This window comes from Anser brachyrhynchus, assembly GCF_964034855.1.
Source record: "Anser brachyrhynchus genome assembly, chromosome: 5".
NCBI classification, from domain to species: domain Eukaryota; kingdom Metazoa; phylum Chordata; class Aves; order Anseriformes; family Anatidae; genus Anser; species Anser brachyrhynchus.
The window spans coordinates 49619164-49632212 of record NC_137699.1 but is presented as its reverse complement, the minus strand read 5'-3'; the positions used below and the strand labels follow the sequence as shown (position 1 = coordinate 49632212).

Sequence of the window (13049 nt, the reverse complement as noted above, 5' to 3'; positions counted from 1 at the left end):
GTGTTCTAACTGAAGAAACACCTATTAAAAAGAAAGACTTATTCCAACACTGTGAATAGAAACCATAAATTTAACACAAGTCTCATGATAGTTTTCTAAAAACCTCAGAAGTCTGATGCATGTTTGGGCCTCCCAGCTTCCATGTGTCCAGCTCTTGTGGTTGAAGAGAAAAGTGCACCTCAACTACCTGAATTTCGTAAAGCAAGTCAAATGATCCAGCTGTATTTATTTAATCCAGTTATTCTTAAACTGACCTTAGAGTTTTTAATGGAGGGAGCTGAACCATAGGATGGGGCATGCCCACAGCATTGGGGATGGAACTAGATGATCTTTAAGGTTCCTTCAACTCAAGCCATTCTATGATCCTATGATTTGTTCCTAACATCTGGAGAAGTCAGCGCTGCTCACAGCATTGCAATTTATGCAATAAACACATTTTCCCTTAGCAGTTTCATCATGTCATTGTAAATAAGTTCTCATTTATCTTCAGTGGAAATCCCCATCAAAAACTTTGAGGGGCATCTCTCTGATCCAGCTTCGACAATTTTGTGGTCTTTGTTGGCTTGGCTTTGAGTGTGCAGCCAAGTATGTGTCCATGCATGATCACATTGATACACCCATATATGTAGAGGAAAATGTAATAGGAATGGGAAAGAATAGCATTCTTTGGCTATTCATCAATAGCAGAGAACAAATGAATATTCAAGAATAATTGCATCTTTCCAAAGTGTCTCATATTTCTTCTTTCTCATCTGTGAACAACTTTGACAGATAAACCAACAGTATCATAAGGTTACAGATGCAAACATCAGTAAACTAACTCACCAAATTCTTAACAGAAGTACAGAGAAGCCCTTGGACATCAAGACAATAGAGCTAAAGCTTTTGGATGTGCATACTTTCATCAATGTTCTTCCATTCCTCTCAGAAAATGCATAAGCACAGCAGTAACTCTGACTCTGTACGATAGCTGCCTCAGTATTATAACAAACATGTAACTGAGAGAAGGGAATGCTGTTCCAAACTTCTGAATGCCTGGGACTGACAGGATCCCAGAACTCATGCTGTCACTATTTGCAAGAAGGTACAGACTCTGCTGTCATCCCATAGTTGATCAAAGAGTCATATTGCAAAAGAAAAAAAAATCTGAACTTTAAATTAATTTGGCTAGTGCCATTGGCAAAATGTCTCATCTCCCACACACCGTAAACCAAAGAGAAGCAAGGAGAGAGAGAGAAAGGAAATATACACTGGAAAGACAGATGGGAAGATGAAAGTGTTGTGGACTAACATTGATATTAAAATGCGTCATCTATCCCCGCTCTCAATCAATTATTATCCCCTGGCCAGGACAGATAACTTGAACTAAAATGGGTTTCGGGGTTTCCATATTACTTACCTCATACCCCTCCACAAAATATGAACTCCTACTCTGAATACAGAGTTTATCACTAGACTAGCAAAACCTGATTAAATTCACAGCAGTAATGAGTACAAATTACTGTGCTCAGGTGGTATCTCAAACACTGTATGTTTAACTACCTATAGTTTCAAGAAGAGTGCTTCTCTCATTACCAGTGCAATATGCACAGCATTAGCTCGATAGGAATAATAACCAAAAGAAACAAAACTTCAGAAATCAAATTGTCAACACAAGTCTCAGAACAACCCCAAAACATACATACATCTGAATATTGACTTTTACCTTTGATAGATAAAGTCATCGCATTATATTTCACAAAAAAAAATCTCTCTGCATAGAATAGTTATGCTTTTATTATTTTTTTTAAAGTTTACCACTTATATGTTTACTGCAGCTTCATCATGACCGCCTTGCACAATACATCTCAAGAGCTTACAAGACATCATAGTTTTCCCATCTTACCTGGCTCTGTACAGTTCTTTCCTTCATGTGTCCCATTAGGTGATGCCATCAATCTTCTATTCCTCCATGTCTCTGACAATACATGTCTGTCTGCAACAGTTGATTCTTGGCCTATATTAAATAGAAAGAGGTTATGTCTGCTGTCACCAGTTCTTTCCTTTATCAGCTTAACCGGACTGTATGCCCCCACTAGCCAGGACCATGGACAGACCATCAGAAGGTAAACGTGGCAAAATGAAGGTGCCACCGTGGCACATGCCAACATACGTATGCCAGGTGCTCCTAGCTACAGAGGGTAAAAGGACCTATGAAGGTGCGGTATCAGAGCCATCAACGTGTTCTGGCTATCAGAGTACCTGGCTATGACCCACGACCCAAAAATCATTCTGCAGCAAGCAAATGCTGAAACCTGTACCCTTGAAACTCAGCATTTACAGATCCTACAGATGAAACCAGACCAGCTATGCTGACATGAGCAATAATCTTAGTCATCTGCACTTGCATATATTACATCACTGATTTCTAAAATATAAAAATGCATATTCACAAGTTGCAGTTGTATTTTGGCTTTATCTGAATTAATGGGCCGGTCTTTTCAGCGTTGGGTGTACATGATAACATCAATCCCTGCATAATTTGTTGAGGAAAAAGAAAAATAACAACATTGTGAAGCCTCACAGGTCTTAAGAAAGAGAAGCATCTTCAGAAGTCAGGGGAGCTTTTGCCTAAACTCATATTCCAGAAGCAGACTCGATAGAACTGAATACAGTGCATGAGGGGCACTTGTGATAATGCATGGCATACAATTATAATAATCATAGGAAGAACAAATTTCTTTAATTAAATCACTTCCATTTCAACCTGAGCTATTGCAAATGAACATATTCTAATAACAAAAAATCTTCCATGCCCGATCTTACAACTTATGCTCAGTCAGCATGGAATGCTTGTGGTTTGCTACAGTGACTGTTACAAAAAAATCTAGCTTGGAAAAGTTAGTTTGGCTAGAGTATTTGCTAAAATAGGCTGCTGCCACAGTTATAAGGAACACGAAGAACAGATGGTCAGTGTTTATGGATACAATATACTGTAAATTAGCCGGCTGAAAAGAAAAAAGCCTACCTGATGCAGCATACCATCAAAAATTAGGTTATCAGGGATTTAGCTGATAACCACAGAGATTAAAAACTTTCATTAGTCATGACATTTTTCACACAAGCCCAAAAGATGTCTGGAAAACCTTTATCTGGAACAAAAACCTCGAACCATCTAAACATAACCATACCCCAACTCGCTGCCTTCACAAACCAGTACATTTACAAAAATATATCGCTACTGCAAGGGAAAAAAAAAATCATAGGCATGACAAACAGTTCTAAATAAAGCAAGAGTATATTCTAAAACCACAATTAAAAAATGCTGAAAGTTTTAAGATAAGCTATATGCTAATATAGTGTAAGGCATTAAATTCTTGTATGGATGGCTCGTTGCCATCCCAGATACATCTCAAACATCACAGGTAATAATTTAAGGACGAGAGCATTACAAAATATGAAAAGTTCCACTGGATTTTTTTTCCTAAAGCTCACAATTTACCTTCAACTGTAATTTAAGCAGATGGCCCATCCTAATTGTTACAAGAAACACAGAGATGGGATCTTGGCTTAGTTTGATTTTATCCTTAAACCCTTACGGAAGGTTGGCAGCCCTACCTAGGGGCCCAAGAGGTGTCCCAGTAACCTCAGGCTTCACAGCTGGGGGATGCAAAGCAAGCTGCAGGAAATGGGCCCAAAGTCGCACGTTTACAGCCCAAACTGTGCCAGCAGGTGGAAAAACAAAAACAAGAGCCCACGAGCGGGAGCGATGCAGATGACGAACGCATCACTTCCCCGACATGGCACTCGCACAGCGGGTGCAACAGACTCTAAGACACGAGGTCGGCACCGCTCCTTGCCCAAAACACCGAATTTCCTGACAAACCCACGCTGTAATTTGGGGCAGGCGGGAGAGAGGCGATGGAGCGGCGGCAGCCGCGGCTGCTGGAGGCTCGGGGCCACGGGTCGGCGGGGCGAGGTGGCCGCGGCTGACGGGACCAGAAGCGACCGGGGAGGACCGGGCTCCGTGCAGAGCCTCCAGCCGCCCCAAGACCCCCTCTGTCAGCCCCGGGCTCCCTCCTGAGGCGGCCGGGGCAACCCCAGCCACCAACTCCCGACCCCGCCGCCCCCTGCCCTGCCCGGAGCCTCCGGTCCCCGCTGCCGGGCCACTCACCCAGCCTGGAGAGCAGGCTGGACATGCACCAGGCGAAGAAGAGGATGGCGCAGATGAAGCCCAGCTGCTGCAGCAGCATCTCCCGCCTCCTGCGAACTTTCCTCAGCACGGGCAGCGCCGTCTTCGGCGGGGCGAGCGGCGGCTCCATGCGGGCGAGGGGCGGGCGGCGCGGGGCCGGCGGGCAGAGCGGGGCTCAGGGCTGCCGGCTGCCCGCGGGCGGCTCCATGGCGGGCGGCGGCGCGGGGAGAAGCCGCTGCCCGGCGCCTCGGCGAGGCAGGGAGCGGCAGGTGGCGAAGGGCGGGCGGCGGCGGCTGAGGCGGGAGGCGGCGGCGAGGCGGCGCCCTCAGGGGCCGGGCCGAGCCCCGCGCCCCGCACGCCCCGCGGCCGCCGGGGGAGGAGGGAGCGGAGCGGCGGCCGCCCCGCTGCCTGCGCCGGGGGGAGGCGGCATCCAGGCGGCCCCTGCCCGCCCGGACGGCTCGGAAGTTTCTCCCCTCCTGCCCTCGGCGGCTGAGTGTAGCGGAGCGGGCAGCGAGCCCCGGCGGGCACCCGGCCCCTCAGCTCCCGCCCGCCCCTCTCCTCCCCGCCTCTCCCCGGCAACTTTCCGGGTGCTGCCCGGGAGCCCATGGCAACGCGCGTCCCCGGGGGGGGGGGGTGAAATTAAGCGGCCAAATTAATTAATCCTTCCCCCTGCGCCGGAGCGGGGCTCTGGGGGGCCGCGGGCGGCAGTGCCTGCGCCCCCGCTGTGCCTGACTGACTTGGGCGACCGGCAGAACGACCCCTGTGTGGAACGGAGGTCGGTCCCATGATGTCCTGAACCAGGGTGGTTTTCTTCTTTTTTTTTTGCTAAAATTTGGTATTTTCATTAAATCAGCGGTCCCCATTACCCAACGAGAACGTCTCAGAGGATTTCTGGGAGCAGCGCAGGTTCTGCGTCCACTCAGGGCACCCAGAAATGCTGTGGGTGTCCAACCTGGGCACACCATCGGTAACCCACCCGGGCTTCCCCATGCAGCCTTTACAACGGATTACTTTATTGTATTGTATTACTTTACAACGAATGGCATTTCACGAGCTTTCCCTGGATCTCTGGCAATCTTCTTCCTGGATCTCTCTCAGTGCTTCGTTTCGTGTCTGGCATTATTTCTAAGTTAGATGTTCTAGTCAAAAATAATGAAAATACCCTGCAACAGCAAACCTTGACACACAAAATATCACTAATCCTCTGCGCTTCCCCTTCCCCCTGCTAATGTGTTTGTTTGTTTCTCTTTACGAGTTACTTCTTCCACAAAGAAGCAGTCACAGAGCGCTGAGGGTGCTGTGGTACAGACCTGATGTGAAGTTGCTCCAGACTCCTGCAGGAGGCTGCCCGGTTGTCTCAACGCAAAGGAATTGCTCAAGCTGGGCAATCAAAGAGCAGCAGTTGTCTAAGTCTCATTGCTTGCCTGCGTACACACAGCTACAGAAATCGGAGCCTTAACTGTCCAGGCTGAAAGGGCACCGAGGCTCTGATGGGCCTTTGACTTTGTGATTTACCTTGAAGCAGGAAGACAAGTGCGTGTTAGAAGAGTGGCACGAAGACATGCCGCGGTCTCCTTGTCTTTCATTCCCTTTACAGCTGCTGAGAGAGCAGAAGTAACAGCACGCTGCTACAAGGAAGGTAGTAGAAAAGATTACAAGTCAGCTTGCGTCCTGTTATTTCTCTCCATGCCCACATAGGAAATCTCACGGTTGAACTCGGAATGATGAAAGCCACCCCTGACCAGAGGAACCTGCAGTCTAATTAGGCATCAGAGCCATGGGGATCTGAATAAGGGCCCTTTTAACACCTAATAGGCTATTCTCACTTAGGTTACCTTGTCTGCAACTGAAGATTTTAGCTCGGGACCATTATTTGTAATAGACTTTTTTCATCAAAAACCTTTAGGCTCCACTGAAGATTTTGGTTAGCCATGTCAGTAGAGATACCACTGTACGGTTAGATGCCACTGCATGCCATAATGCCTGAGAGGTAATTCTTTGTGTGGCTTTTTATCACCTCTTTTCTAGTACTAAAGCCTCCCCTTCTACCTGAAATGGCAATGTGCACATCAGGCTGCCATCCACTTACTTGGTGGTTAAGAGTCGAGGTGCTGACAAGCATGTAGTCTTCTGCACAAGGATTATATCTAGCAATATAAAGGTGGTGACACTGGAAGGCATTGCTGAAGATCATTGTTTTTTCAGTATCCACATGTCACAAGCTCATTATCTGCTTCACTGATAAGGCAGATCAGGGCCATGGGCTTTGGAGAGGCTGTGCTGGTTGTTGCATCTCTCTCCACAGTTGACTGAGGTTGCCTGTGATTTTTATGTTCACCAAGCTTATTCTCTTACTTGTTCTTTACACTGAGAACATTTTCTTTTGCTCCATATCAAAGCCACAGCATTCCTGATCTGAAGAGTTACTGGCGTCAAGACGTGCAATGATAAGTTTGTCTGGAACTGAGGTAAATTTGGGTCTGGAGGTGCAGCTGTGACTCCCAGATATTCCATATTTCTGTCTATAGGTTGTTTACCCAAAGAGCATGGAGTTGAAGTATAGTTAGAGGTCCTAAGTTCCGCATGTGAAGGATTTTCATTAATTCTGTCAGGTCCTATGAAAATCACATGGATCAAATCAAACCACATGGTCAGTTACAGGAATGCAAGTGTAATATTGCCTTTTTGGACATAGGTTGATTTTTCTTTTCTGGCTGTTAAAAAGTTGTCTGTTTTGGAGGTAACAGTTAGTGACTACAGGAACCCTGGGGCTATCCCTGTGAGAAACTGAAAGCAAGAAACAGAGAGAGATGGAGAAGAGACTTTTGGGAATCCTGCTACCTACGAAAGCAGTTCTCAAAGCGAGTGTGTGTGTGTGTGTGTGTGTGTGTGTGTGTCTTCTCTCTCTGTACACAAACGAGGCAGATCAAAGTTCAGCCTGTACTAATCTCCTAATCATACAGGCTTCTGATTAGCATTTTTAATCAGTCTGGTGATCACAGGGGAGCCTCAAAATTGCTCTTGAATGCTAAACTTTAAGAACAGAATTTCCAAATTACTTTTATTTTGGTGTTTGCTCTGGAATGTATCAAGTAACTCTTTGCATAGGATGTCTGATAGAGAAGAAGTGTGCTACAGAATTCATATCCAGTTACCTCTCCCCCATCAGCTGGCAGGACTCACCTGGAGAGTCTGTTGGAGCACATGGAGGTCATTACTGGAATGATATTCCAACGTTTTATTCTGATTTGAGACGTCCATGTTACATACAAATGAGTGGTGAGGCAAAAAAGAAAATGTTTTGTGGATAAGGTGTCATTACATTCATTTCTATTCATTTTTCAATCTTAAATTATCATTATCTCTTACTGCCACAAGAACAACTGTCTATAAATTCAGTGGGATCTTTCCATTAATGGTATTTAAAAAAGAAAAAAAAAAAGAGTGAGACACCCCCCATGGTTTCCTGAGTAATGCCTTTACAGTGAGTGGTTTGGTGATATTCCCGATGATCACTGTCTCCATTATAATCATAACAAAATGTCTTCCAGACCAGATCTAGGAATAATCCTGAAAGAATTACATGTTGGAAATTAGAGGTATTTGGGAAATATAATCAAAACAAAGTGCAGAGGTAGAAAATATTAAATAGCATTTATCTGCTTAAAGCCAGACACAAGGAACTCTTTCTTGTCATTGCGCTTACCATTGTGATAATTTAACTTTCATGTATGTCCCACACTAAAATATCTCACTAAAAGCACCGACTAATGTTAGCTTCAGCTATCACTGCCAAATTTGCTTGTTTTTCATCTCAAGCACAATTAGTATCACGAACTGAGTAACAGCCAAAAGGCTTTGAATTAGGGAAGTGTCTCACAGGAGATCCATGAAATCAGCTCATCTAAGGAGAAAATATTGATGCTGCTGAGAGTCAAAAGAGAAGTATAACGCTTGGATGAATTCTCTATGGCACCCCCTAAAAGGAGTAGGAAAAGCAGCAGCAGCACAGCAGGGTAGCTGGAAACTGAGATGATATTAGTTTGCCATGAAGACTGTAGCAGCACAGAAAAGCTGAGACTGCATCAGCTGAGAAGCCCAGGGGACTGCAAGGTGATCATTTATGAGTGGCACCCAGCCAGCCCTAGGAGCCTGGGCAAGGCCAGCTTTCCAACTGATACAGCCAAAATCCCAGTATCATCCCAGTATTCCCAAGGTCAAGAGACGGAATCAAAGAAAAGCCAACATAATTCCCTCAAAAACAGGCAGAAAATCTCCTGAAAGCTGTAAAACCTAAGCTGAGAGGAAAAGGAGTTGGTGAGAGAGAAGACTGGTCCTGCTTTTGCTGTTTGGTCGAGGTGTTTCGTACAAGGGACACACTGAGAGCGCCTTAGCTTGGTGCTGTCTGTAATCACCCTCCTGTCAAAAATGGAGCAATCCTGTGTTTGTTTAGGACCTGGTCCTCAGAAAAGGAGCACTCACTAATATGACTTGTCAAAACAAAAGTGAACATTAGCACATCCATATTTAAATGTTGAACTTTATCTCCGGCCACCACACATCACGCAGGAATATCCAGTTAGTTCCTTAAGCGCTGGTGAAAGGTGCTTTGCTGAACCGCACCTAAAGGTTACAAAGCAGATCCAATCTTGGGATCAGCACTGAGGATTCTGCCAGTCTCTGCAACGGGTAAACCCTGAACTGGGGCCATTTCTGGATTTAGAGAGGAACTTCAACTGTAGTACCCATTAAAGAACTCACCCCGGTGCTAACATCCTCAACACCTCTCTACTCATTCTCAGATATTTCTCTCCCATCCATTTTCCCGTTCCAGTGTGCAGTTGCCACTGCGTTATCATATTGTACTTTTGCAGGCTTCAAAAGCAGAAGTTTTTCTTAATACAGAGTTATTTCTGTAGTTTTACTTGGGCCATTGTTTTGCTTCCACTTATAAATCACTTAACCTCGAACCGGAATTTTAACGCTACAAAGAAGAAGTCAGTCTCACACTGTGATATGGAACCACATCTTCCTCTAACTCACCCAAATCCTCCCTTGTCCTTTTATAACTTGCAATCTTCCTACTGCCGATTTTTTTTTATAATCTCAGGTAATGCTGCTTGCTATTTATGATGAGCATCAGCGGTTACACCCCATGTTCAGCACTCAGCTAGCTGCCGTATTCTTACCCAGGCCTTGCTTTGAAGTTTCAGTGGCAGTAAAGGGATTCTCCCACAGCATGCAGGGTGAGACAAGCAAGAGTTCCTCATATCCTACGTGCCACAGACAACCTCACACAAGCCCAGGAAGGAGACCTGTAGCTACATATAATCTTGCTACACAAGAAGCGTAAAATATACCAGCCATATCTAGGCTCTTAATGTGATCTACTTTAAGCTACAACAAAATAAGATCAGTTGACTCCTGATGTCCCACATATGCTGTTAACACATTTAATTTACGTGCGTTGGCTCTATTCATACCTCTAAACCCACCAAAACGTCTCACAAGTAGAAAAGCTTTTGTTTCTCTACCTGCCTCCTCAGATCCAACACTGAACATCTCAGAAGACAAAGACTCAGAGAGGTCTAGCAATAGAGGCTGGGCACATGAGCAGGGTGAGGATGTCAGCTGCCAGCCACACCACACCTCAGGAAAAGGCAGAACCTAGCATTTACATGCGGGAGAATGAGAGACATTTGCATATCGGTAGGATTCAATCTGTTGTTCTTCTGCCCATAAGGTTTTGATCAATATCTGGCTTAAAAGCAGGGTTTGTTAGAAAAAAAAAAATCTCAGTATTTGTCTCCCTAAATCCATATCATCTGAGCCTTCCAAATTCATCACAGCATCTACATTTAACGCCCACTGGATTTCTCAGGGATATAGGCATCTGCTTAAACGCTTGCCAGATTTGGAGAACTCATGCGCATGCATAAAGCCATATCAAACTGGGGGTTACATTACAGGGACTCTGTTACACAGCATATCCTCCCCTGCACACACACCATTTCTGTATTTCTCAGTTTCCCAGGCTTGCTTACCTCCACTAAATCCAAGCTTCAACTGATTTTGCTGGCTTTACATTTTGCCAGTGATTTTCTGTTCATCTTTGCCCTCAGAGTCACTTTCTCTTCTGCTTATTTCTCTGCTTCCCTGACTCTTTTTCTGTGTTTGCTCCACATGACCTTGGGCCTCACCTCTTGACCTTCTAGGCACCGTGTAAATCTGTTCATTTGCTCCACTCTCTGTAAACAGCACTTCCTCGTCTTCAAGTCTCCCCTTAAATCTACACATGGGTTAGAGCCTATTATTGATTCTAAACCTTATTCCCAGAGGCTTGAGGAAATTTGACCGTGCCTGACGGTAACTGTGAGGAATCTAGTTAGGTGGCATCATGCTGCACGTGAGTGATTCTGGCTGGTCAAACTCTGCAGGCTGGCTGCAGCACTCTCTTCCATCACTGTACAACACCTTAATTTGCTCTCCGTAATTGGCTTCCTCTCCCATATAAAACAAATGAAATTCAGTTCCATAAAACGTTCCCCTTTTGTTTTCTTTCTGGAATTTTTTTCTATGCCTGCGAAATACAGTGAAATTCAAAACAAATACTGAGGAGACACCTTCCCACACCGTGCTTTTCAGCAGCTTTCATACCCGCTGGGATCTGTTTCCAACCCCGTTGCCAGTCCCTCAGAACGAGAAGGGTCATTAACTAAGCAAAAATTGATTCATTGCAGTGAGAAAAAAATAAAAATAAATCAGCTATGTGTTTTTAGCCCAAACCACAGACTGCTCTGATCTTACGAATACACAGGAGGAAGCTGTGGAGAATTCTCACACAAAAAAGCCTCGGTTGATGTCAGTGCCTGAAAGCCTGGAGGCTGAAGAGGTTCGGTGCCAGTCCTGTTGGGGGAGCTGAGAGAGATTCAACAGGGCAGCTCCTTTCCCTCATTAGATTGGTACATCAAAATCATTAAGGAAAGAAAAGTAGGCATGCATCCTCAGTAAAAAATAAATAAATAAGAAAACGCAGACTTGTAACTGTATAAAAGCAAGTGCTGAATGTATGTCCTGGCAACTGATGTCCTTGAAACCACAATATTGAAAAGGTGAGAACTGCCTTTATTTGGAGGCTTGGGGAACATATGCTCGGAGGAACCCTGACGGGTCAGCCTGTTCACTCCCTTTTGCTGAGGCAATAGCAACTCTCCCTAATGTTGAGTGGGCTTGCTCTGAAACTTAATTTCCATCTTGATACTGAGATTGCTGTTTGACTGCCTATCAAAGCTTTTAAAATAAAATGATGGTGAATAACATTAAGAAAATTTACACCTCCTACTTTGGCTGGCATCTTTTTTTAACTGTTAGTGAGCAGAGCTCAGAGAGTGCTGGGAATTTTCCCCCCCATCTGACCACAGATTTTCAAAAAGGAAAATTTATTCTAATTGAAAATCTATTATGTTAAAGCTAAGAGGAAATGTAGCTGTCAGTCAGAAGGGGGAGAATATTCTTACCATTTATTTCTATAAAGCTAGTAGAAATCATGTTCCTTTATAGACAAGTAGGAAGAAAACAACCTTGCCCTGGGAAGACAAATTCAGTGTATAAAATCATGTAAAACGATAGTCTGGAGGGAATGGCAATCAGAGGAATCAAGTGAGCAGGAACGGTGTTCAATGGAGTGTTTTGTATGAGGAAGTCAGGTCATTTATTTCATAGCTGTTTCATGTTGTCTTCTGTGGAAGAGACAAGAAAGGAGGGTTAATTTGCTCCCCATTACGATCAGACAGGAGAGGGGAGAACAGAGAAGGCTGGTTCAGAGCCCAGGTTCAGAACGGTGATGTGAAAGGTGTTTGTCTAAGGAGGCATTTAGGGGAAGGAAGGGAGAGCTGTGGTACAACAAGAGAGGGGAGAAGGCTCTGAGCAAATGGGTTAGGCACGGCCCTCCGGGGCGGCAGACAAAGGAACCTCAATCAAAGTGGATCGGAAGCACGAGTGAAACAAGCTGAAACAGGGACACGAGCAACACTACATCCACTTTGAAGACCAAGTCTTACACTGCGAAGTTGAAAAGGGTCAGTGTAGCAGTAGGGAGACAGATGTAGCTGCAGCACTTCGGGAAGATCGTCCTCCACAAGAGTCCCTTTGAGCTTACAAAGCTGCAAGGTCTGCAGCACAGCCTCCTCCAACCCAGATAACCGACGTTTGTTACAGTTAATGAAAAGTCACGGTCAGAGCAAACTTTGGCGTATTTTCAAGCATTGGCAGGACTACTTTTTGCAATATTTCCATGTTAACAGACGTCACACTCAAATACTGAGACAAGCAGTAATTATTCCCGATTTTAACAAGAAATACTTATCACTGGCAAATACATCCAAATATGGCACTCCTGCAAATTCGCTTCCTTGCTGTTCCTAGCTCCTTGCAAAGGCTGGCAGCAGGCTATTTCAGCTGGCCTTGGGTGTCAATGTGCTCAGCTGCTGCTCAGCACCAGGACAGCCCAGGATGAGCCCGGCCCCTCTGCGCTGGCTGCTCTTTTCAGCTTGTAGTGGGAGTACAGCACGGAGAGTGCTACCCCCCAGTCCGATTTAATAGCAGCGATGGTGGGTGTCACCTACCTGTCACGCCTGACTCACCCCACCATCTTTTTTTGTTGTTTTCATTTAAATATTTAAGCACTCGGATATTCCAGCCACTCTGCATTTCACCTCCTCGGAAAGGAGCAATGTTTCAGAGGTGTTACCATAGAAACAGCAGAGCGAGGAGGCAGCTGAACATGAAGGAAAGTCGTCCAACATTACATCCAGAGACATGCTTTGGGGGAACCTGAAATTAAAAAATGTATAATTAATTGTGCCGCTGCTGAGCATGT

At 45.1% G+C, this 13049-nt stretch overlaps 1 protein-coding gene across 10 annotated transcripts in view; it reads right to left on the bottom strand.

The window, feature by feature from the left end:
- Nucleotides 1–13049, bottom strand: part of SLC24A4 (solute carrier family 24 member 4) — a 119067-nt gene that overhangs the window by 93209 nt on the left and 12809 nt on the right. For 3 of the 10 annotated variants that reach the window (XM_080594219.1, XM_080594206.1, XM_080594218.1), the window contains 2 exons: nucleotides 5482–13003; nucleotides 1886–1996 (listed from right to left, as the gene is read on the bottom strand). In XM_080594219.1, coding sequence (XP_080450345.1) covers nucleotides 1886–1934 — 49 coding nt within the window. In that variant the 5' untranslated portion in view covers nucleotides 1935–1996; nucleotides 5482–13003. Of the gene's footprint in view, nucleotides 1–1885; nucleotides 1997–4153; nucleotides 5460–5481; nucleotides 13004–13049 lie in introns of those variants that run through there. The other 7 variants (XM_080594214.1, XM_080594215.1, XM_080594205.1 and 4 more) reach the window with 5 other exon arrangements.